The sequence below is a fragment of the Diospyros lotus genome, chromosome 2 (genome assembly GCF_014633365.1).
Source record: "Diospyros lotus cultivar Yz01 chromosome 2, ASM1463336v1, whole genome shotgun sequence".
NCBI lineage: Eukaryota > Viridiplantae > Streptophyta > Magnoliopsida > Ericales > Ebenaceae > Diospyros > Diospyros lotus.
This window is the reverse complement of record NC_068339.1, coordinates 26,437,219-26,461,714: the sequence shown is the minus strand read 5'-3', so window position 1 is coordinate 26,461,714 and position 24,496 is coordinate 26,437,219. Positions and strand designations below refer to the sequence as shown.

At 39.8% G+C, this 24,496-nt stretch overlaps 1 protein-coding gene across 3 annotated transcripts in view; it reads right to left on the bottom strand.

Moving 5' to 3' along the window:
* LOC127794437 (starch synthase 3, chloroplastic/amyloplastic) overlaps nt 1-24,496 on the bottom strand; it is a 69,684-nt gene that overhangs the window by 26,673 nt on the left and 18,515 nt on the right. For all 3 annotated transcript variants that reach the window (XM_052325507.1, XM_052325508.1, XM_052325509.1), the window contains 3 exons: nt 13,900-14,114; nt 13,238-13,508; nt 604-779 (listed from right to left, as the gene is read on the bottom strand). In XM_052325507.1, the coding sequence (XP_052181467.1) occupies nt 604-779; nt 13,238-13,508; nt 13,900-14,114 (662 nt within the window). The remainder of the gene's footprint in view (nt 1-603; nt 780-13,237; nt 13,509-13,899; nt 14,115-24,496) is intronic.

The window sequence follows — 24,496 nt, the reverse complement described above, 5'->3', positions numbered from 1 at the left end:
AAAATCTATTTTCCTTTGTCCACCAAACAAAATGATTAACATACTTGACCGAAAGTGCCTTTGCTTATCAAGATTTTACCAAATAAACAAGAAATACTACTTCTAAACATCAATGAATCTAAACACCTTTGAAATTAAAAATATTTAAAGCTGTATCAGCTGCCTTAATTTTTTTTTTTTTTAAACATGAAAGCAAGGGTAAGACTAGTATGAAAATGACCCCCACCCCACCCCCCCCGGCGAACGAGTAGGGCCCTATTTTTAGGAAAGCCACAGAAGAAAATCAACCAAATACCAAACTGCACCATGTAATTCCATATTTGGATTAAATAGTTCCAAATGTAATAGAGAGAACAATCTCAACAATTAGACTTGAGTACATAAATCTAGCTAAATATGTAAAACTGTTAAAAGTAAAAGGTACACAAGTGTTCCTCACTTGCACAATTCAGATAAGGCATTGCAAAAGGTTCCGAACTCCTTGCCTAATTTGAAATGTACACAAAAATAGTCATTTGAACAAGACAAATTACAAAAAATCAGAAAACCAGACTTGGAAGAAAGTTTTTTCGCTTGATGACCACATTAATCAACAAAGATTACCTTCGCAATTGGTGCCATTTCAACAGAAATATGCACAATGTTCATTGGCGGCTCCTTCACAACTCCTCCAAACACTGGTATATGATAGTCCATGCCATTTTTGTTATCAAAAACTCCACCATCTTCCCTCTCGGAGAATACAAAGTCCATCATATATGCATCCAATGGTACCTTAACTGCAAAACAAATTTTACAATATGGATAAATTATTATCAGAGAAAATGAAAAAGACTAATATATGAAACAACCAAGGTTATTTTCTTCATAAGAAGAGAACTTATACCCATGTGGTTCAAAAAGCAATATTTTTACATGTGATAAGTGTATAGCTCCGTAGAAATATGTTAGAGAGTCCTAAGTGAAATGGGAGTGTCTCTGAGATTAAAGAGATAAAGAAGACTGCTAAAGGAGTTGAAAAGATAAGCAGAAAGTTTGAAGATTAAGGCTCCTAGAAATCATGAGAAATAATAGGAGTAGATGTGATTGTTATCTTTTATTATTTATTGCTTAAATTCTGTTGTAGTTTATCTTCTTGCTGCACCTTATCTCCTAAATATTAGAATTAGATAGCCAAGAAATTGTATAAGTAGTTTTCTGTTCATTGAATCAATTAACAAGTTTGATTTCCACAAACTTAGTTGAAGTTCTCGGGTGTTACACCCTTAGAACAAAATCTGTTCATGGTATCAAAGCTCGGCTCTGTCTAGCCTAAAGATCCAAGACAAATGGATCCACAATGCTATGGGAATGCAGCTCCAACTGCAGCGGAGTCATCCGACAGTTCGGCCCTTCAACAATCCTCAATTCCAACGACTGTGGTGTCTCACAACACCCTGTCATTGGACAGCAACACCTTGCAAATCACCCAGCACAGGTTAAATGGAAGAAACTTTAGAGAATGGTTTCAATCCGTAACCTTGGTGATAAAAGGAAAAGGGAAATATGGCTACCTAACCGAGGCAATTCCAACACCACCAGAAGATTCAGGAGACTATCAAAGATGGGGAGGTAGAAAATTCAATCTTGATGGCTTGGATCATCAACTCTATGGAGCCAAAGATAGGTTGACCCTATCTGTTCTATAAAACAGCAAAAGAAATTTGGGAGGCCGTTCAAGAGATCTACTCCGATCTTGAAAATACAACTCAATGCTTCGAGATTAGAGCTACAATTCGGACTACCAAGCAAGGCAGTCTCGGTGTGACAGAATACTATAACAATCTAATGGAGTTATGGCAAGAGATGGATCTGTTTTATAATCCTAACTGGAAGTGTGCAGAAGACAGCCAGAAGCATAGCAAGATGCTGGAAAATGCGAGAATTTTTTACTTTCTCCAAGGGCTCAATCCAAATTTGGATGAGGTAAGAGGCAGACTTCTAGGCACTAAGCCATTACCATCTCTTCGAGAAGTGTTTGCAGAGGTAAGGCAGGAGGAGAGCAGGAAAAGAGTTATGTTGCCACCTACAACGGAACATAACTCAGGATCAGCCCTCACTACTACAAAAAGAGAAGATAATTCTAAGGAAAAGCAATGATGTGAGCATTGCAACCGACCCTATCACACCAAGAGTACCTGCTGGAAGTTGCATGGAAAACCCCCAAACTGGAAACCTAGGCCTAAGAAGGAGAAAGAGAGATCAGCCTATGCAGCAACAAGTGCCCCTACTAGTGAGAACGGAATAGGTATGAGTTTAACTCATGATCAGATTGAGTTTCTACAAAAGCTGTTACAAAACTCTCATGTTACAAGGGAATCGGAGGGTGTAACACCAGGTCACTCAGCATCTATGGCACAAAAAGGTAATCAGCCTTTGTCTTTGACCACTAGGAAGATGAATAAGGACTCTTGGGTGGTAGATACCTGAGCATCCGATCATATGACCGGATCTACTGCCACACTTGATATTTTTCAGATGGAAGAAAAGGAGCTAAATATTTTGATGGCCGATGGAACACAATCATTGGTAAAAGGAAAGGGAAGTGTTTATGTGGCTGATTTATTGCTTAAATCAGTGTTATATGTACCAAACCTGAAATATAGTTTGTTATCAGTGAGCAAGTTAACAAAAGACTTGGATTGCATTGTGACATTTTTTCCTTCATATTGTGTTTTTCAGGACCGATTCTCGGGAAAGACGATTGGCAGTGCTGAGGAGAGGGATGGACTTTATTGGCTTTCCGATAACAAGAATTCTCTTAGTCAAGTTCCACATAGGTTTTCTCTTACAGCTAGCTTAGATTCTAAAATTTTATTATGGCATAGACGTCTTGGTCATCCTAGTTTTCCATATTTGAAACGCTTGTACCCCAATTTATTTATCAATAAAGAAAAGTTAGTACTCAAGTGTGATCATTGTATTCTTGCCAAGCAAACTCATAGCACTTATCAACCGAACCCATATACTCCATCTAAACCATTCCATTTGATTCATAGTGATATATGGGGCCCAGCTAGAGTTCCAAACCTAAATGGTGCAAGATGGTTCATAACATTCATTGATGACCATACAAGAGTATGCTGGGTATACCTAATGAAAGAAAAATCCGAGGCATGTGCCATTTTTCAGATTTTCCATAAACTCATTTTGAATGTTTTTCAGTCCTCTATTTGCATTCTTAGAACTGACAATGGCCAAGAATTCTTTTCTTATCCATTCACCCAATATCTAACTACCAATGGGATTTTTCACCAAAGTACTTGTCCTTACACCCCTCAGCAAAATGGAATAACTAAAAGAAAAAATCAACACTTACTTAAAGTGGCTAGATCCCTTATGTTCACTAGTTCTATTCCAAATAGATATTAGGGGGAGGCAGTTTTAACAGTCGCTTATCTCATCAATAGGCTGCCTTCCAAAGTCCTAAAATACCAAACCCCCTTGCACAACCTTACATCTATTTTTCCTCATGTTCGGATTCTAAACAATCTTCCTCTCAAAGTATTTGGATGTGTAGTATATGTCTACCAAACCAGTCCAAATCGTCATAAACTTGAACCAAGAGCCTTAAAGTGTATATTCATTGGATATCCTCCTACTCAAAAGGGTTATAAGTGCTTTTGTCCTACATCACAAAAAGTTCTTATCTCATGTGATGTAACCTTTGTGGAGAATGAGTTATACTACTCACATAGTACATCTCAAATGAAGGACAACCATTGGGATCCCACTATTCCTAAGCCCATTCTATTCCCAATTCTTCAACCAATTCCTAATTATGATTCAAACTCAACAGCTGCAGTTGATCATCCTCAGTCAGCCTCGTTTGAGCCTCACTGTTCGAGTCTTCCTCCCTCTTATGAATCTCTAAACCCAGCTGGACCTATGGAAACTAATATAAGAGAAGACTTGGGCATGGAAAAACCAATGAAAGTCTATTCAAAGCGAGGTAAAAATCTAGCTCCTCATCTCAACCAATTGTTAGAATCGAGAGAAGGTCCAACAACTGAGGGAGAAAATACAGCTGCTAACAGTGAGTTAGATCTTACTATTGCTATAAGAAAGGGCATAAGATCATGTGTGAAACATCTAATCTCCAATTACTACTTTGGATGGAGTGAATATACCTCGAAACATCCAAGAAGCCCTAGCTGATTCTAAATGGAAGGAGGCAATGATGGAAGAAATAAGGGCACTCAAAGGAAATCACACATGAGAAGTTGTTGATATTCCGAAAAATAGGAAGATCATTGGCTGCTAATGGGTGTTTACAGTTAAATACAACTCAGATGGAAGCGTGGACAAATATAAGGCTAAGCTTGTTGCCCAAGGTTACTCTCAAACCTATGGAATAGATTATGAAGAAACCTTTGCTCCGGTTGCTAAATTAAACTCTATTAGAGTATTATTGTCTATTGCTGTGAATTTGGATTGGGAGTTATTCCAATTTGATATCAAGAATGCATTCTTGAATGGAGAATTAGAAGAAGAAGTATATATAAAGATTCCACCTGGGTTTGAGAAAGAAGAGAGGAATGGTAAGGTATGTAAGCTTCATAAATCTCTTTATGGTTTAAAGCAATCTCCTAGAGAATGGTTTAAGAAATTCAGCTCTACTTTGACACAATTTGGGTACACACAAGGAAAGGCCGACCACACTTTATTTATCAAACATACCAATGGAAAAAGATGCATTTTGATTGTGTATGTAGATGATATAATTGTTACAGGGGATGATGTTCAAGAAATTGCAGCCCTAAAACAAAAGCTAAAGGTAGAATTTGTGCTAAAGGACTTGGGGACAATGAAGTATTTTTTGGGGATGGAAATTGCAAGGAGTAAAGAAGGTATGATAATACCTCAAATAAAATATACTCTTGATCTTCTAAGAGAAACAGGAATGATTGGATGCAAACCAAGATACACCCCTCTAGAAAAAAATTGGAAATATGTGAAGAGAGATAATAATCCTTAGGTGGATAAGGAAAGGTATCAACAGCTAGTTGGAAGGCTAATCTATTTATCTTTAACTCGTCCAGACATAGCCTATTATGTGAGTATCATAATCCAATTTATGCATGCTCCAACACAACAACATATGGCAGTTGTATACCATATTTTGAGGTACTTGAAAGGAACACCAGGTAAGGAATTATTGTTTCAAAAGAGTAATGAAAGGGGGGCTGAAGGATATTCTGATGCAGATTGGGCAGAATCAGTGATGGACAACCGATCTACATCAGGTTTTTGCACAAAATTGTGAGGCAACCTAGTCACATGGAGAAGCAAAAAGCAATCTGTAGTGGCAAGAAGCAGTGTTGAGGCAGAATTCAGGGCCATTGCCCAAGGTATTTGTGAGCTAATTTGGCTGGTAAGATTAATGGAAGATCTATAACTACCACTAACAAAGCCAACAAAGCTTTATAGTGATAGTAAATCAGCTATATGTATTGTTAGCAATCCAGTACAACATGATAGAATGAAACATGTCAGGATCGACCAGAGTTTCATTCAACGGGAGATTGAAGAAGGAGACATCAAACTAACTGTGAAGAAACAAAAGTTAATCTTTTTCATATATCAAAACTAATGAATACAATCTTACTTATAACACACACTCCTAATCCTTGAAGAATTCTAAGACTATTCAATCTCTTAACAATTCTCCTATTGTATAAGAGTTGATTACTCTCCTATAAATTAGGACCCCTACTAGATTACAACAACTCAAACATTAATAAAACAAATCAACTAATAAAAACATGAATGAAATAAATCAATTGATAAAATCTAATTGCCAACACTCCCCCTCAAGTTGGAGAATGGATGTCCCACATTCCTAGCTTGCTTACTAGATCTTCAAATCTTTTTACTGGTAACCCTTTTGTCAATATATCAGCAACTTGTTCCTTTGATGGAACATATGGCAGGTGAATGAGTCTGGCTTCCAACTTCTCTTTTATGAAGTGCCTATCTATCTCAACATGCTTAGTCCGATCATGTTGGATTGGATTATGTGCTATACTGATTGTTGACTGGTTATCACACCACAACTTAACTGTGTCTTGGACTGAAATTCTTAGATCATCAAGAACAATTCGTAGCCATAGAATTTCACATAGAGCAAGGTCCATAGCCCTAAATTCTACCTCTACACTTGATCTTGCCACAACACTTTGCTTCTTACTTCTCCAAGACAACAAATTCCCTCCTAGGAATACACAGCAGCCACTTGTAAATCTTCTATCAGTCATGGACCCTGCATAATCTACATCTGAAAAATCTTGAATGTTCAATTTATTTCCTGCTTTAAATAGGATCCCTTTACCTGGAGTAGCCTTGAGATAACACAAGATTTTTCTAACCGCTAGCATATGCTCCTCAATTGGGTTGTGCATGAATTGACTTACCAAGCTAACAGGAAAGGCAATATCTGGTCTTGTATGAGAGAGATATATCAATCTTCCAACTAGTCGCCGATACCTTCCTTTGTCTATAGACTTGCTAGTAGGGTTGTTCCACAGCTTGCAGTTAGGTTCAATAGGAATTTTTGCCCCTTTTCCTCCAATCAATCATATTTCAGTCAATAAATCAAACACATATTTCCTTTGAGAGAGAAAAATACCTTCCTTAGAATAAGCTACTTCAATTCCCAAAAAATACTTGAGCACACCTAGGTCTTTGATTTCAAATTCCTTAGCCAGCCTTTCTTTAAACTTTGCTTGTTCTCCTTCATCATTGCCAGTTACTATCATGTCATCCACATATACTAGTAGCACAGTAACCTTTCCTCCTGTTGAGTGTTTGATGAATAAGGTATGGTCCCCCCTGCTCTGACTGTAACCAATAGTAAGCATGGCTTTAGATAACCGCCCAAACCAAGTCCTAGGGGATTGTTTAAGCCCATATAAGGCCTTATTTAGCCGACATACCTTCCCATTGAGTCCCCCATGAAATCCTAGTGATAAATCCATAAACACTTCCTCTTCTAAATCTCCATGGAGAAACGCATTTTTAACATCTAGTTGTTGTAGATTCCACCCAAATGAGACTGCCAATGATAGGGGAATACGAACTGTGGTCATCTTTGCCACTGGTGCAAATGTCTCTAGGTAGTCAATCCCATATGATTGAGTGTAACCTTTAGCTACCAGCCTTGCCTTATACCTCTCAAGTGTCCCATCAGCCTTATACTTGATATTAAAAACCCATCTACATCCCACTAGATTAACTCCTTTAGGTCTGTCCACAATATCCCATGTATGGTTCCTTTTTAAAGCCCTCATTTCCTCAAGCATAGCAAGCTTCCAATTCTGATTTTTCAAAGCCTCGGTTACTGATTTTGGAATGATAATTGAATCTAGAGATGTTAGGAAGCTTTTATGGTTTCGGGAGAGGAGATGATAGGATAGGTAATTGGCCATTGGGTGTTGGGTGGTGCAACTTCTAACTCCCTTTCTAAGAGCAATGGGAAAGTCAATATCATCAAGGATTTGGCCAATAGAGGCTGGAGGTATTGTTTGCATGTGATCCTAACTTTGAATGGGAGAGGAGTTTGGAGCTTGCTGGTCTTCTAGGTTTGGCTGTTTTCGTTTATATACATAGGGAGACCCCTTGTATCTTCCTTGCAGCTGTTGGCAGGTTTCTTGCTCATCAAATTTGGCCTGATCATCACCATGGTTAAGGCTGTTTGAGTGGTGAGGAGACGGACTGGCTGTAGGGTCAGGATTAGAGGCATGACTAGGCTGATTGGAGGGATCAGCATTAAGCTGAAGAGTGGACTGGGAAGATGGTAGAGGAAAGAAGATGTCACTCATGTCACCATAGGAAGTCTCCCCCTGGTGACTAGCTTGGGTAGAGCCAAAGAATGGAGTAGTCTCGACAAATGTGACATCCTTAGAGACACAGAGCTTGCGAGTGGGAGGATGATAGCATTTATATCCTTTTTGTGTGGGGGAATACCCAAGAAAGACACACTTCACAGCTCTTGGTTCAAGCTTATCACGAGAGGATTTGGAAATATGAACAAAGGAAACACACCGAAATACTCGAAGAGGAAGAGCGGTGTGGAAATTAGAGTCAGGAAAATGAGTAGTGAGGCAAGAGAAAGGACTTTGTTAGTTTAGAACTTTGGTAGGCATGCGGTTAATAAGAAATGTGGCTGTAAGGACAGCCTCTCCCCAAAAGATTTTAGGAACAGTATGATGGTGAAGCAATGCTCGAGCTACATTAAGGAGATGTCTCATCTTCCTTTCAGCTACTCTATTTTGTTGTGGAGTATCCACACAGGAAGATTCATGGACAATCCCTTCTTGTAGGAAAAAGTGGTTTATATAAGAGTTAAAATAATCTCGAGCATTGTCGGTTCAAAATTTCTTTATGGGAGTTCCAAATTGAGTCATTATCATTTTACAGAAACTTGGTAAGACTATTTGAATGGCGGCTTTGTCTTTTAGTAAAAAAACCCATGTCATCCGAGTACAATCATCGATAAATGAGATAAACCAATGTGCCCCAAAATAGGTAGAAATTTTGCAAGGACCCCATACATCAAAATGAATTAATGCAAATGGAATAGAATGGAGTTTATTGCTAATTGGGTAAGACACACGATGTTGTTTGGATATAACACATACATCACAATGAAGAGTACTAGGATCTAAAGAACGAAATAAAGTAGGAAACATAGATTTCAATAAAGAAAATGGTGGGTGACCCAACCGGTAGTGATGCAGCCATATTTGGTGATGGTTGGCTGTAATTTGAGAGGAGCAAGCCACTGGTTGCTGGTTCTTTGCTACTTTCCTTGTCAAGCAATACAGCCCATTTGTTTCCCTAGCAGCCCCAATCCTCCTTCCAATTTTCATTGCCTGAAACTCACACGCATTAGTAGAAAAAACAGCATGGCAGTGTAGGTTTCTTGTGAGTTGAGAAATAGAGAGGAGGTTGGCTGATAATTGGGGCACATGAAGAACATGGTTAAGGGTTATGTTTGGGCTTAGATAAACACTGCCACATCCGATTATAGGGACTGTTTTTCCATTAGCAATGCAGATTTGTTTCATGGTCTTAAGGGGTTGATAGGTAGTAAACACATGGGAGTTAGGTGTCATATGGTCTGTAGCTCCGAAATCCAAGATCCAAGTATCATTCCTATCAGTGTTTGATGCCGGAAAAATTACAGAATAAGTAAACTTACCCAAGGGCTTACCAAAAGGGTCTCGATGAGCCAAGGAGCAGCTGCCATCATCTTGTATGGTCTTCAAAAAAGATTTCAGTTTGTTGATTTCCTCATTGTTGAGAAGAGTGAGATCTGAAAAATTTTCCTCCAACTTTTCCATAGTTCCATCCCCTTCTTGTCCCTTTTGTGATAGATAGGACTGAGTGCTAGGCCGAGTAGCTGTGCTTGGGAATCCTCCCATTTTGCTTAGGACTGCTTCCTTTCCGTGGAGCTTGAAGCAATTATCTCGGGTATGCCGAGGTTTCTTGCAATATGTACACCAAAGTCCCTCTTTGTTGTTAGGCCGCCCTTGTGCCCCTGATTTTCCACCTCTCTACCTTGATCCTTCTCTTTTGTTTGACACTAAAGCTGATCCATCAGTGAATACCCCCTGCAGCATCACTGCTCGCTTGTTTTCCTCACTTCTTACCATTGCAAATACCTCATTAAGTGAGGGCAATTTCTCTCAGCCAAGAATCTGCACCCTTGATCAAAAACCAAATTAAGGCCAGCCAAAAATTCAACAATTCTATCCCTTTCCATGATCTTATTAAAGGTTGCAGCATCAGCACTGCACACCATCTTAATTTTTTGGTATTGATCCAATTCTAACCACAAGCCATTCATGCTATTGTAGTACTCCGTAACAGTCATCCCCCCTTGTTCAGTACTACTTATCTTGGTTTTAACTTCATATATAATAGATACATCTTGCACTTTAGAGTAGGTTTGCTTAGCTACTTCCCAGATTTCCCTAGCAGTACTTAGAAACATATAATTCCTACTTACATCAGGTTGCATGGCATTCCATAGCCATGACATAATAAGAGAATCCTCTATATCCCATAACTGGAAATTGGGATTAGTCGCTGCCAGAGGAAGAGAAGTAAGATGGCTGAGTTTTCCTCGACCTTTGAGGAAAGTTTGAACCAGCTATGCCCATTGGAGGTAGTTTTTACCATCCAATCGATAGGGTAGTAGCATTCTGGGAAGCTCACTTACTCCTGCCCCAAAACCGATACCAACTCTTGAACTAACACCTGTTACATAATTTTCAGTGGCTACTTCTCCAGTGTTCCTGCTAGAATCTGAGTTTTCTGCCATTCCTTTGTTAGAGACAACTTGCAGCAATCAAGGTTGAAGGTAGGGGCGGCAATTAAGGCTGAGCGGATGAACAAGGGAGTAGCAATCAAGGCTGAAGATAGGGGGGTTGGAGGCAGCAATTGCTGCTTCCGATCTGGTGGTAGCGGAAAGAACCGCGTGACTGCAGCGGAAACAAAGAGATGAGAAGAAGGCGGCAGGAGATGCGACAGCACTGGGCGGCATGCAGCGACTGATCCGCTCACAGGAGGTAGGTCCGATGACGGCAGTTAATGGAGAAAGGAAGACAGGGAAGAGACGACTTATGGCTGGGCAGCTGAAGAACCCAGTTGGAGAGTGCCGATGATGAAAGGCCAGAGGAGAAAAACAAACCCTAGAGGCACTACTGAGGATAGCAGCAATGAAGGCTGTAGAATCCTAATCAATTGGCTCTGATACCATGTGAAGAAACAAGAGTTAATCTTTTTCATATATCAAAACTAATGAATACAATCTTACTTATAACACACACTCCTAATCCTTGAAGAATTCTAAGACTATTCAATCTCCTAACAATTCTCCTATTGTATAGGAGTTGATTACTCTACTATAAATTAGGACCCCTACTAGATTACAACAACTCAAACATTAATAAAACAAATCAACTAATAAAAACATGAATGAAATAAATCAATTGATAAAATCTAATTGCCAACACAGACATATATTCCTACAGCAGAACAGATAGCAGATGGGCTAACCAAATCCATGACAAGATCAGGTTTTGAGACTCTCATCAACAAGCTAGGAATGAGAGATATATATTCCTTATCTTAAGAGGGGGTGTTAGAGAGTCCTAAGTGAAATGGGAGTGTCTCTGAGATTAAAGAGATAAAGAAGATAGCTAAAGGAGTTGACAAGATAAGCAGAAAGTTTGAAGATTAAAGCTCCTAGAAATCAGGAGAAATAATAGGAGTAGATGTGATTGTTATCTTTTATCATTTATTGCTTAAATTTTGTTGTAGTTTATCTTCTTACTGCACCTTATCTCCTAAATATTAGAATTAGATGGCCTAGAAATTGTATAACTAGTTTCTGTTCATTGAATCAATTAACAAGTTTGATTTCCACAAACTTAGTTGAAGTTCTTGGGTGTTATACCTTAGAACAAAATCTGTTCAAAATAGACTTACCAACAAATTATTGATTAATTCTTCTGTTCACATGGTTAACCCATATGGATGCCTCAATAATATAACTATGGCTTAGAGGACCTGGTTTCAATATAGAATGGTGGACATATCCATCAACCATGAAACATCATGACAATTGCCAGTGTGTCAATCCTCGTAATGTACATCTAAACCAAGTAACTGTATAATTAAAACAAAGCCAATAGCTTTCAACCAAAATGTTGGTCAAAATTCACTCACGATTGATACCTCTAAAGCACGAAAATAGTTCAGAGACGCCGTTTCAGCGTTTTTGAACCATTTCCCATTTCGAAAACGGCAAAGATGACCCAAAACGTTTTTTGGGCCATTTTTGTAATTTGTGAAACATTTCGAGGGCATTTTTCAAATTATAGAAAATTGTCAGAAACACGTTTCCAGCAACCGATAAGATGCAGTGTTCATTCTTCATCTTCTTTTAGTTCTTTACGTTTCTGAATCCCAAAGTTCCTTGTCGTGCATCAAAGCTTGCTGCTCCTTCGTTGTTCCCTCGCTTTCGATCGTCGTTGTTTCTTTATGCTCGTATAAATATATATGTGTGTGGGAAGGAGGCCGAGTGAGAGAGAGATTAATCGAGGAAGAAGGGTGCTGCATTGCTAAACTGACAGAGAAAAATGGAAGAAGACACAAAATTGGAGGATCCGAGAAAGGAGATTAAGGGTGCTGGGGCTGCTGCCTTTTTCCTTAATATAAAATATATTAATAATATATTATAATATATATAATATATATTTACATGCAAATCTCGACAGCCAAGGGGGGAACAATTCCCTTTTATCCAATTTCTTCCTTGCAGGCACAAACAGCCCATCTCCTCTATTGTTTTTTCTTCCTTTCAATTTGATTGACAATTTTCAAAGCTCCATTGCAATTAATTAATTAATCCTTATAACATAATACATATATAACAATTATACACAAAATATTATACAAGAATTAATTACACAGTGAGAACATTTCTCATAATATTAGTTGAACATGTATTACCAAAATAAAATTATACATTAACTTTAACATGCTGTATTTTTACTTAAAATCTCCTAAATAACTATTTTTTATAATTTTATATATTAAAATTTATATTTACGAAAAAAACCCTATATTTTTTTAAATTTACACTTTACCCCATTTCCATTTTTTACTTTTTTGGAAAAAAATGCCATTTCTCCATTCCGTTTCCGTGCAACCTAGGTTGATACCAGCTCATTGAAAACAAAATCGAGATCATCACCCAGTGATGGGGAAAAAACATTAACTCTCTGTGTGCAATGACTCTGGGTTGACAAAAATAACCAGGTAACAGTTATATTAATCACTGTTTAGGACCATGAAGTACTGTCTTCTGCATATGCACTTTAAGAAATGATTAATGCAAAAGCTCATGTAAGGATGATAAGCCACCCACACAACAAAATAGCACTGTTTCTGAACTGAGATAGTGCAACAACAATCAGGAGGTGGGTGGGGACCTAAAACCCAAACCAATGAAGAGCATCCACTTTTTTCCCACCCCCCGCGCCGGGGGGGGGGTTGTGGAAAGGGTGGAGCTTCAAAGCCAAAAACATTTGAGCCCACTTGAAAGGCATGAAATTTCTTTTTCTTATTAAAAAAACTGTATCAAATCAAAAGGGTAACATTAAACGACAGAAATCTCATTACTTACCAGTGGCTTTGACATGAGAACCACTCTCTGCAGGAGACATTTTTTGTGGTGGCAATAAGCCCATGCGGTGGGTCCAACGGTTAAATGAGCACCTGAACCAAATTTCAGATTTTCCATTCAGAACTGTATTTGCAGGATTGTAGAAAACTGTTATGGTACTTCCAGCTCGAACATCAAGGGGTTCAGTGTACACAATATGCTTTTGAGACAACAGAAACATTTTCAGAGTCCTTTCTTTCATTTCAGCTTTCATGCTTGCTGTCCTTTCAGCCTGTGAACAAGGAAGAACAAAGACAAGATGGGAAGGGTAACAGAGAAATCACCAGTCACAATAGGTGTGGGGGGGAGGGGAGGGCAAATAGCATATTAATATTTCAACAGGAAAGTGGTTTGACCACAAAAAGAAAAGGAAAGCATATCTCAGGCACCAATTTTGAAATATATAAAGAGTTTTGGCAGCTCAAGAACAGTGAGTAAAACCCACCAGTTACCCACTGAACAAACTAGAGATAATTGCAGGTCCCTCAAAAATGTGGGCTGACACTAAAGAACAGCAGGAAGTATGCTTTTTGAGCACTGAGCTATAAGCCTGATGCTCAAATTCACAGTAAAGGCAGCCTAATTTTCTAAATACACTTGTATAATTTGATGAAGTAACTGACCTTGGCGCGCATTGCTTCTTCTTTTAACCTCCTTTCCTCCTGAAGTTTCTTGTATATCTGATGTTCCTCTTCAACCCAATAAAGTTCTTCAGGAATGCCTTTGGGGACAATAGCATGAAAATCTTGACGATGATTGTTATCATAAATAGTGGCATTCTGAGGTGGACCATCAGCAAAAACCCAATCCAAAAGAAGCGCGCAATCAGGAACAATAACTACATAAAATCAAGTTGCGCAAATGAATGTCCTTGTCCTACTCAAAATAGATTTAATGGACAAGAGTGAATTATTACAAGTGGATAATCTACCACAGATTTTGTAACAAAATCATTCCACATGAGATGTCAATCCTGTTAAAAAAAAAATTAAAGAAAAAAGCATATAATCAAGCAATATCAAAGAGGCACAGTTATGGATACAGGTTCAGAACAGTGATATCAGATAAAAATTGATATCACAAACTAAAAAGAAAGAAGGGGCTAAATGAGACCATTCTTTGTTCTTTCATTTAGTTTAAAATAATGTTATCCCATTCAGCAAATTGAATGTACTCAAGATTTTTCTATGTAGTATGAAAAGTAAACTTATTGGAAGTTTAATGAATGGAATAACTTCCATAAAATATCATTGATCCATGGTGGTCAATATATACACAAAGTTTCCTAAGAAAACTCCTAATATTTAGGACTAGATTACACTCCTAATATTTAGGTATAGATCATAACAACATGCTTTAGATTAAGATCAGTTTTAAACCAGGATTTCCTTATCTGATTTTAAGGAATATCCTTATCCTTTCGGATGGATATCTCCTTCATCTTTATCTTTAACATCTTCTCTTCTTTTCCTCTCGATCATAGCTTAAATTCTCTCATTTATCTTCTCCAACACTCCCCCTCAAGTTGGTGAATAGATATTTATCATTCCCAGCTTGCCTCAAATAGATTCAAATCCTTGCTTCTACATTGCTTTAATAAGGATGTCTACCTCTTAAAACTCGGTAGGGATATAGGTGAGACTTATATCTCCTCTTTTCATTTCTTGCTTGACAAAATGCAGGTTAATTCTTACGTGTTTCATCCGGTCATGTTGTATCGGATTATTCACAAATGCTAATGGATGACTTGCTGTCACAATAAACTACTTTTGGTGAGGACACTGAAAGTTGCAAGTTTTCCATCATTTTCTCCACCCAAATAACCTCACATATCCCTTGTGCAATAGCTCTAAACTCTGCTTCTGCACTACTTCTTGGCACCACTGATTGCTTCTTGCTTCTCCAGGTTACAAAATTCCCCCATAGTTTTGTACAAAAACCAGATGTAGATCTATTGTCTTCAATAGATCCAACCCAGTCGCCATCCACAAATGCACTTATTCCTCTATCTTGACTCTTTTTAACCAAGAGTCCCTTCCCGAGTGTTTCTTCTTTCAGATACCTGAGAATAAAATAGGCTACCTCAAGATGTCTTCAAGTAAGTGAATGCATGAATTGACTTACTATGCATACAACATATGTAATGTCAGGTCTTGTGAGTGATAAATAAATCAACTTTCCCACTAATCGTTGATATCTTCCTTTGTCCACTTGGTACTCCTGTTTGCTATCTTCTTTATTCTTCCAATTAGGTTCTAAGGGGGTACTAGCAGGTTTGCATCCAAGCTTACCCGTTTCTTTAAACAAATCAATTGTGTATTTCCTTGGAGATACACGGATCCCTTCCTTACTTCTGGCAACTTCTATCCCCAAAAAATATTTTAATTCTCTCAAATCTTTTACTTCAAATGCAGCCCTTAGCTTTTCTTTTAGATGTGCAATTTCCAGTGTATTGTCTATTGTGATGATAATGTCATTCACATAAATAATAAGAATTGTCTTCCTGCAATCTGCTTCAATTTTTGTAAAGAGGGTATGGTCTGCCTGCCTACCCTTATTTGTATCCTAACTGAATAATGATGTCACTAAATCATTTGAACCAAACCCTTAGAGACTGCTTTACATTATATATTGACTTATTTAACTTGCATACCTTTCCTCTTGTGTTTTCTATCTCAAAACCCGGAGGGACCCTCATATAAATTTACTCTTCTAGTTCCCCATTCAAGAATGCATTCTTAATGTCCAACTAATGCAACTTCTAATCTAGATTAACAGCCACTGAAAACAACACTTAGATAGAATTAAGTTTAGCCATCGAAGCAAAAGTCTCATCATAATCGAGTCCTTGGGTTTAGGTAACTCTCGGGCTACTAATCTTGTGTTATACTTGTCAATGCTTCCATTGGACTTGTACTTGACTGTAAAAACCCATTTATTGCCAAGAACTTTCTTTCCATCTGGTAGTTTGATAATATCCCAAGTGCCATTAGCTTCTAGGGCTTGCATCTCATTCATTACTACTTCCTTCCACTTCTCATCTTGCAATGCATGATGTATACCCATAGGAATCACTACATCATCAATGCTAACTATGAAGGCCTTGAACAGTGGAGATAGCTTTGAATATCCCACATAATTTGAAATAGGATGTTTTGTACACAATCTTACCCCTTTCCTTAGAACTATAGGGATATCAAGATCATCAAACCTATTAGTTGTAGCCTTTTCCATGCTACCACTACCTATCTCTGGATTAGACATTGGGTTTGGCTGAGGATCACAAGGCCTTCTAGAATATAATAAAAATAGTTTATCCAAGGATGGATTTTCTTGAATCTGGTCTCCTTGATGTCCCCCTAAATTAGACACTGAAATTTAAGTGGGAATAGGAGGTCCAAGGACTATTTCAATGGCAGTAGGAGGTTCAGGATCTTGGATCATGGGTAGAGGCAAGATAGAGTCCCATTGTTCCTCTACACTAGACATTTGTCCTTGCAGAGGAGTGGTATGAAAAAATGGTTGATGTTCAAAGAAGGACGCATCACATGATACGATGGAACGTCTTGTAGAAAGGTGGTAGCACTTGTAGCCTTGTTGAGTGGGAGAATACCCAACAAATATGCATTTAACGGCTTTAGGTTCAAGTTTAGATTGAGAGGGTTCAAGTTTAGATTGAGAGGGTTCATGTTTATGAACAAACATAGTGCACCCAAAGACTTTTAGGGATAAGAAATTTAGAACCTGATTGTAATGAGGATAGGAATCAAGTAGAACACTCAAAGGGATTCTAAATGAAAGTACTTTGGAAAGAAGCCAGTTAATAAGGTAAGAAGAAGTAAGAACTACTTCTCCCCAAAAGGTATTAGGGACTGAGTTAGTGAACAAAATTGCCCCTACAGTCTCAAGACGGTGGCGGTTTTTCCTTTTTGCCACCCCATTTTGTTGGGGATTGTAAGGGCATAAACTTTGATGAATGATCTCATATTTAATTAGATAATGATTGAATTCATTTGAGAAATGTCGACGGTGAAAATTGGTCGACCGTGATTCGTCTTGCCCGCATTGAGAAAATAAATATGGGAGAGAATAAGAGGAAGCACACAAAGGTATTTTTACGTGGTTCAGCCAAAACGATGCCTACTCCACGACTGTCCTCTGGTTATTCCGGTAGAGTAATAGCGTGTTATTATAGTTGTTTTTCTTTTCCCTTATACAATGGTTTTAACCCTTATTTATAGGGTGGGGTGTTTTGCAATTTACATAAAAATCCAAAATAAGAGGATAATATTATAGAGACAAGATATCCTTATCTCTTTCGTAAAATCTGAGGTGAATCCTGCATTGTCAGGTATTTGATTTGCCTTGAATAAAACAAGTGGGCCCCGCCTCCGATTATCTTGTGGTCCTTTTGTTAAGCGAGCTGCAGGGTCGATCAGCGAGCTGTGTAGTCGTTCAGCGAGCTTCATGGTCGTCCACCGAGCTGGAGGCTTCGCTACCAGCTCGCTTGATTCAGTTGTTCTAAGCTCGCTTGATACCCACGATCTAAGCTCAGGTCCAGCGACGTGCGACCTCATTCTGAAGGTTTCAGCCTTGAGCCTGTTGAGCCTCAAGAGATTGGGCTGGTATGCTGGGTCGAGACCAGCCCGCTTAGCTCTTTATGGGAAATACCCATAACATAAGCCCCCCAGCTCGTAGTGCGATCTTCGAACTAGGAGCTGATACAAGCCATTTGAAGCAGGCTTCACGAGCTGCCAATCCGTTTGTCAAACCTTCGCCCAATCAAGCTCGGAGTTTTAAGTGAGATTTCGACAAGATGGCACTTGAACCAATCTTTCAGATGTAATTTAAAATGAGCCCCAGGAAGTTTCTGCACATCGAGATAAGCCCAAGAGTACAACTTAGGAAAAAATTTCAGAATATAAACTCGGAATGATTCTACCGAATACAAGTTAAGATAGACCCAAATAAATTCCCAGCTCGCGACTTAGCACATTTGCAATAGCTCGTCATTGATCGACGTAATAAAAGATGTGTCCAATAGGTGGCAAATAGCCATACGTAGGAAAATCAAGGCAGATCATAGTGAACATGACCTGACGAAATAATATATGAGTCATATCGAAAATCTTGCCAAGATATATGTCCAGGTAGATCGTGCTGCAATCTCAGCTAACATACCATGGCTTTCATTTAGCTGATTTAGAATCCAAAGAAATGCCAACTCGCATGTTTGAAATAGCTAGTCATTCATGGACATAAAAATCAAGATGAATTCAGCCGTAATGGCAAGATAATGATGATCCATTTGCGAGATGATAATCAAATCGATCCGAGTCTCAGCTGATGCGTCATAGAGAGATAATATATCTGGATCATATCAGAAACCCTGCCAAGATATATGTCCAAGTAGATCGCGTTGCGACCTCAGCTAACATACCATGGCTTTTTGCAAGTTTAACGAGCTGAGAAGGAACACCCAGGTAGGTCGCAGACCATGACTTGAGTCAAGATGAAAGGACCCCAGCTAGTGAACCCTTAGCTCGAAATAATTAATGGAAGTGGTTGCTCAGTAGATGCCAAACCATGATATTAAATCAAGATGAATGGGTCTCAGCTCGCAAACCACGACCTGGGGGAGGACCACGAGGAATGCTCAGATAAGCCGCAAACCATAGCACAGAGGCTAAGATGAATGGACCCCAGCTCGCAAACCATGGTGTCTCCACCCCCAATTTTTTAGGACATTCACTCGAATATTTAATCAAGAATTAATATAAACAAAGTGCAATAAGCTTACCGAATGAAGATTCATGAATTCTCATCAGAATTATGAAAGTTAACCGGAATTCCTAGCCTCTTCTTTATGCTCAACAAGCTTTTTCGAGCCAAAGGCCTCCTCCCACCAGATCTCCTTAGCAGCTCGTTCATAGAACTCCCCCAAATTTTTTATAGGGGACCTGTAAATGCTCTCATAGAGCTTCCCATCCTTGCAGAGATCGACGGAGATCGCAGTCAAGATGCTTTCCTTAGAGGGGTCTTCAACATTGCTTATCTCGCACCTGAATCTGGTAACGTAGTCTTTCGAGGACTCGTTTTTTCTCTAGAACACTGTAACAAGGTGGCACGGTGGGGCGAGCTACCTTCTCAACGCCCTATATTTGTTGAGAAACCTCCGCTGACATTCCTCCCAGCTACAGATACTACGAGGATGGAGACTCCTCAGCCAGGTCCGAGGTATGTCTCCTAAGGTCGCGCGGAAGACACGGCACTTTACCAGCAAGCTCGATGTCTGAAGGTCCATCTAGATGTTGAAAGCATCAAGATGGTCATATGAATCACCATCTCCGTTGTACTGAGGGATTTTGGGGACCTTAAATCTACATGGGAGAGGCTCCAGCTCGATTTCCTTGGAGAATGGAGTCCTCTCTCAACGGTCCTCCCTCCAATCATGAACCCAGTGTCTTGCCTCCAGCTATCTGATTCTCTGCAGTAATTCTTCCGCAATAGTGGTTTGATCCACAGATCGCCCAGTGGAAGATCGGTTTACCCATCCGCTACCTCGCTCTGGCGAATAACGATCTCGCGGCGCATGCCGTCTCCTATCTTCGGGATCTAGCGAGCTGCGATACGTGGCATGACCAAGGCTAACCCTGACCGAGATTTTTCCTCGCTGCAAACTTTCACGTCGTTGATCCCCTTCATGGACCTTTTCACAGCGATCTCCATAGCGACTCGACCTCGCCCTGCGATCTGCAAGGTGCACCACCAGTTCAACATCGCGATGTTGCCATTCTCCCGACCTTGCAGACAGCGAATTTGAGGAGCGTACCGATTCAGCCCGTCGCGATGCTCTTTTAGCTTTTCTTCTGTCTAGAACAAGTCTTTTATCCCGAAGCTGAGGGACACCCCTGGATGGCACGATCTCGACCCGCTTTTGGGCTGCTTGAGCCAATGCTCTAACCGCGTCAGCAAGTTGCGTGACCGTACCTTCTAGCGCTTCCTGGCATTGTTGCCAGGCATGGATCGTCTCCATCCCTAGGATCGAAGCAACAGGTTGGGCAAGAGCCCATGGGGGCACACCGACAGTAACCCCAATTGGTGGCGAAACAAGGGCACCCGCTGCAAAAACAACGGGTCTCAAGATTGACGGAACATCCTGCGGTTGACCGCAGTAAATCTCTGGCAAATCGGCCACTATATTAGAGCTTCATGCATTCCTTCCTCTCACCATGGCCGGCGATCAAAGCGGGGCCGCCCTCCTTCTAGCGCCAAAATGTCGACAGTGAATATTGGTCGACCGTGATTCGTCTTGCCCGCACTGAGAAAATAAATATGGGAGAGAAGAAGAGGAAGCACACAAAGGTACTTTTACGTGGTTCAGCCAGAACAATACCTACTCCACGACTGTCTTCTGGTTATTCCGGCAGAGTAACAATGTGTTATTATGGTTTTTTTCTTTTCCCTTATACAATGGTTTTAACCCCTATTTATAAGGTGGGGTGTTTTACAATTTACATAAAAATCCAAAATAAGAGGATAATATTATGGAGACAGGATATCCTTATCTCTTCTGTAAAATTGGGGGTGAATCCTGCGTTGTCAGGTATTTGATTTGCCTCGAATAAAGCAAGTGGGCCCCGCCTCCGATTATCCTGCGATCCTTTTGTTAAGCGAGCTGCAAGGTCGGTCAGCGAGCTGTGTAGTCGTTTAGCGAGCTTCATGGTCGTCCACCGAGCTGGAGGCTTCGCTACCAGCTCGCTTAATTCAGTTGTTCTAAGCTCGCTTGATACCCACGATCTGAGCTCGGGTCCAGCAATGTGCGACCTCATTCTAAAGGTTTCAGCCTTGGGCCTATTGAGCCTCGGGAGATTGGGCCGGCTTACTAGGTCAAGACCAGCCCACTTAATTCTTTCCGAGAAATACCCATAACAAGAAATATTTCCTACCATTATCTGAACGTAAAACATGGATTGAAGATTGAAAGACATTGTTGATCATTTGATGAAATCTTTTAAATATAACATAGGCTTCAAATTTTTCTTTCATTAGGAACACCCAACTAACCCTCGTGTTGTCATCTATAAATGTGATAAGCCACCAAGTGTTAGTTAAATTAGAAGTCATTGCTAGCCCCCAGATATCACTATGAATCAAATAGAATGGTTTTGTAGGTTTATATGTATGAGATGGATGAGAAATTCTGGTTTGTTTAGCAAGGAAGCATTGCTCACAATGAAAGGAATGACTTTTTTTATTAATAAAAAGATAGAGATACAAAACTTTGGGATTATTGAAACTAGGGTGTCCTAAATGCTAGTGCCATAACATAAGTTCGGAATCTAAAAAAGTAGCGAAGGAGGATTGGATTTGAGACCTAGATCCAAGGGACTGACCATTCTTTGAAATATAGTAGAGGCCTCCATTCTCCTCAACACTACCAATCATCTTCGCCAAAGATAGATCCAGAAATTGACAATAGGAAGGAAAGAATGTCACCAAACACTTCTCTTCTTTGGTTAACTTACTTACTGACAGCAGATTGCACTTCGGATTAGGCACAAGCAATACTGATTTCAGATTTAGGCCTGCCACATTAGCTGTGCCTTGCCCTTAAGCCATGGTTGTGGTACCATTAGCCATTGAGATTGGTAAACCTTGATCACAAGGTCCATAGGCTGATAGCACTTTCAATGATCCAATCATGTGATCTGAGGCACCTATGTTGATTATCCAACAGTCTATAAGGAATTTGAAAGAGATTAGAGAGAGTATAGGTATACCTTGCTTAGCAAAAGACACTACTCAATAGTTGTCTCGGTTATGGTCACCTTGGTTTGCCTCAATAGTTGTTGTAACACCTCCAACTGATCTGCAAATAGAGTCAGGTTGGTTGATTTATCGGTTTCCACTTCTCCTCCATAGGCTGCTTGATTTCCCTTCCTCTGATTTTTAGGCTTCCAATTTGCTGGTTTTCCATGGATTTTCCAACAAGTTTCCTTTGTGTGATATGGCTTGTTACAGTGATCACACCAAAGTTTTTCTTTTCGTAACTCTCCTTTGGATGGATTAGATGTTTTTATTCTTGAGGAGACAAATGCTGATGTCTGTAAGTTTACATCATGTTAAATAAGAAGTAATGGGGCTTAGTGTAAATAGCTTAAAATTCTTGCACATATATTTCTTGTATTACACACTTAATGGAGATATACATTATTTTCATCTCACATGGTATTAGGGCAAGTGTGAGATAATTCTTTCCCGCTATGTTATCTGCCATGCTACGAATCTGACCTTAGGAAGTAGATTTCGATTTCTTGCATTTTTGTTTCTGTTATTACTGTAATTTCATTTCTGTAATTTCTATTTTGTTAGAGGTTGTTAGCCTAGGGAATTCACGTGCAAGTGGAATTAGCTGGCAGAGATAGTTACAACCGCCTAACTGTAAGGAATCTTCCTTGGCAGGTTGTATAAATCGTCTACTACCCATTCCCTTGGGAATCAATCGAGAATATCAGCTCATTTTATCCCTGCTCTCAATCTTTCTCTCTCTATCTCTTAATTCTCTCTTACTCTTCTTCATTCTTCCCTCAGTTCATTGCTCAGTTCCTTAGAAAACATCTTCCCATTCATACTGAATAGGAAGAAGAAAGATTGTCAAGCTTAGGTCGTGACAAATTGGTATCAAAGCGGTGGTCTTGGGCGGCAATAGCTGAAACCATGGTAAAAGGTACTCATACGAAGGCACTAGAGTCGCAACTGCAATAGTTCGGCTCAGCTATGGCCAATACCTAGAATCGGATTGAACAATTGGAGTTAGGAGCTACTTGGAGTCATGAAGCAATTGTGGTAATGGATAGCAAGGTAGAGAGCTCCATAGAAGGTCTAGAGCGAAGACTAGAGGGTTCCATAGCAAGAGTGAGAGAGGACCTAGGAGCCCAAATGCAGCAATTTATGGTGATGTTTGCTTGCCAAAACAGGGTAAGTTTATCTCCCAACTTTCCTCCTAAAGAGAGAACAAAGCTAATCCTACAAGGGAATAGAAGAGATAGGGGACAAGGCACCTCGAAGATTGAGGCTGACCCATAAGAGGAATTGGAGGGATTACTGGATAGGGGAAGGAATGGTCCAATTAATTCTCACCAATCGAGATTTCCCTTGCCTCGGATGGAAATTCCCACATTTGAGGGAGTCAATCCCCGCTGGTGGCTAAGAAAATGTGAAAGAATGTTTGATTGGTATAACATTCCCGAGGGGCAGAGAGTGTCATTGTCATCAGCTTACTTCAATGAAGCGGTTGATGCCTGGTTTCAAGGGTTTTTAAGGCTAAGGAGGAATGGCACTTGGGGGGAGTTCTCGGAGAAATTATATAAAAGATTTGGGGAAAGGAGCATGGTAGATATTATTGAAGAGTTTAATAAACTCAAACAGACCGGGAGTGTAAAAGCCTATCAGATGCATTTTGAGGAGCTGTGATCACTCATGATCTAGCATAACCCCCATCTATCATAAACTTATTTTGTATCTAGTTATTTGAGTAGGCTCAATGATGAGCTTAGACCTATGGTAAAAGTGCTAAGGCCTCAGACTGTAGAACAAGCTACAGAAAATGCCCGTCTACAAGAGTTGGTGGTGGAGGCTCTATTAAAAAAACAGAGACAGCAGACAAAGGGGTTGGTGGCAAGAGCAACTTCGGGGGAAGGGGATATGGCCAAGAACAAACAAAGGTGAATAGTGGAGGTAAGATTGGATCGGGCTCGAGTTCAGTACCTTTTGGGGAGCAACTAAGGGAACAAAGGAGGTTAGCTGGCCTTTGTTTCCGTTGTGGAGACAAATACCACATCGGTCATCAGTGCAAAAGACAGATTCTATTGTTGGAGGGGAATGAAGAGAAGGAACTAAGGGAGGCAAAAGAAGTAGACTGTGAGGATGTAGAGGAGGAAGATAATGGGGAAATATCCCTTCATGCTTTGAAGGGAGTAGCCAACAACAAGATTATTAAGGTGGAGGGGCAAGCCCAGGAGGGTAACCTCATGATTTTGATAGATAGTGGGAGTAACTTCAACAAAATGGAAGTCTCATTTGAAAAGGAAGGTAGGAAGTTGACTCTAACTGGAGGAAGAGAAGCAGGAACCTGCAAATTAATCACTGGCAAGAGGTTAAAAAATGTGCTCAGAAGCAGGTGGGACCATATGACCCAGCTATTCTCAATTGTGGCAA